This window comes from Priapulus caudatus, unplaced genomic scaffold, assembly GCF_000485595.1.
Source record: "Priapulus caudatus unplaced genomic scaffold, Priapulus_caudatus-5.0.1 Scaffold813, whole genome shotgun sequence".
NCBI lineage: Eukaryota > Metazoa > Priapulida > Priapulimorpha > Priapulimorphida > Priapulidae > Priapulus > Priapulus caudatus.
Window position 1 is genome coordinate 92,703 of NW_014577874.1, and position 1,891 is coordinate 94,593.

The 1,891-nt window shown below is 48.9% G+C and overlaps 1 protein-coding gene across 1 annotated transcript in view; it reads right to left on the bottom strand.

The window, feature by feature from the left end:
* Nucleotides 1-1,891, bottom strand: part of LOC106813716 (laminin subunit alpha-like) — a 52,489-nt gene that overhangs the window by 37,536 nt on the left and 13,062 nt on the right. Inside the window, exon 6 of the mRNA XM_014817926.1 lies at nt 1,517-1,730. Coding sequence (XP_014673412.1) covers nt 1,517-1,730 — 214 coding nt within the window. The remainder of the gene's footprint in view (nt 1-1,516; nt 1,731-1,891) is intronic.

Below are 1,891 nucleotides of genomic sequence, written 5' to 3' on the forward strand. Positions count from 1 at the left end.
GAGCGTAGTGTACTTACATTCACAGTGTGGGTAGTTCCAGGTTCCCTCCCTATGCCCCGTGTGAGAGCAGAGGAGGAGGAGGAGGAGGAGGAGGAGGAGGAGGAGGAGGAGGAGAAGGAGAAGGACGAGGGAGGAGCACGAGCGTAGTGTACTTACATTCACAGTGTGGGTAGTTCCAGGTTCCCTCCCTATGCCCCGTGTGAGAGCAGAGGAGGAGGAGGAGAAGGAGGAGGAGAAGGAGGAGGAGAAGGACGAGGGAGGAGCACGAGCGTAGTGTACTTACATTCACAGTGTGGGTAGTTCCAGGTTCCCTCGCGGCAGCGGTCGCACGCGCGGTCGGTGAACACGCCACTGCACTTACACTGTCCGCTCACCTCATCACAGATCTCATCCAGGGAGCCGTACTGCGAGCAGTTACACGCTGAAAACATTCGATGCATCATCAATAATCATAATTAATCATCCTCATTATTGTTAATCAGTATTAATAAGTATTACTGAGTATTATTGATCAGCCATAAGTACATACGTATTATTGAGTAACTCAATATAATTCGTATATAATTAATAATTAATATTCTTAGTTAATTAATTAATTAAGAGCATTATTTGCCCTTAATTGCATGCTGCAGGGCACGACTAACGACAAGGGGGATGGTGGCACCGCCCTGATGAAAGCCGTACTGGCACACCAGATAAACGCAGCAAACAGTAAGATGTATAATTTATAGTTAACTTAGTATCCATAACCGATAATATTATCAATCGTTCACGAGTATTGATACGTATAACTAATCAAAGCCTTCTATCAACCGGCGCCCTCTATACTCGAAACTCACGCGTGCAGTGCGGGAAATCAAAGAATCCCTGGGCGCAGCGGTCACAGGTGGCGCCGCCGTAGTTGTAGCGGCAGGGGCATTGTCCTTGTTCAGGGTAGCAGACCGCGTCGATGGTGCCGTTGGCGTAGCAGTCGCATGGGTAGCAGTGTGGTGGCGCGTAGTAACCATATGCACACTCATCACAGTTCACACCGGCAAAGTTGTCGCGACACTCACACTGACCCGTCACGTCGGAACATGCGCCCGTGGACACGCGCGGGTCGCAGCGACAACCTGCAAGATATCATCATCATCATCATCATCATCATCATCATTATCATCATCATCATTGTCATCATCATCATTGTCATCATCATCATCATTGTCATCATAATCATCATCATCATCATCATTGTCATCATCATCATCATCGTCGTTACCATCGTGATAATCATCGTCATCGTCGTGATTATAATCGTCGTCACCAGTATCGTCATCATCATTGTCATCATCATCATCATCGTCGTTACCATCGTGATAATCATCGTCATCGTCGTGATTATAATCGTCGTCACCAGTATCGTCATCATCATTGTCATNTACTCACTCCCCCCGTCCACGCACACTTACACACACAACCCCCACCCCACCGCCCCACCCCGACACACACACCTATGCACCACCCCACACGAACTCACCCTCGCAGACGTACGAGTCCTCCTCGGTGGCCCTCCGCCACTTCTTCTGCACGTAGTCGGTGCAGCAGGTGTCGCACTGCGCCCCACACGTGTTATGCTGGCAGCGACACAGCAGCTTGTAGGGGTCGCGCGGGTCAGTCTTGTCGCAGACGTTCGCGTGACCGTTGCAGACGCAGCGGCCGCCGATCGAGATGTCCTTAATGCTGTAGAAGTACTGAAGAACGACGCCAGGCGGCAGCACGTGAGTGGTGAGGCAACAAAGTATTGTGAAGATGGAGATAGATAGATAGATAGATAGATAGATAGATAGATAGATAGATAGATAGATAGATAGATAGATAGATAGATAGATAGATAGATAGATAGATAGATGGT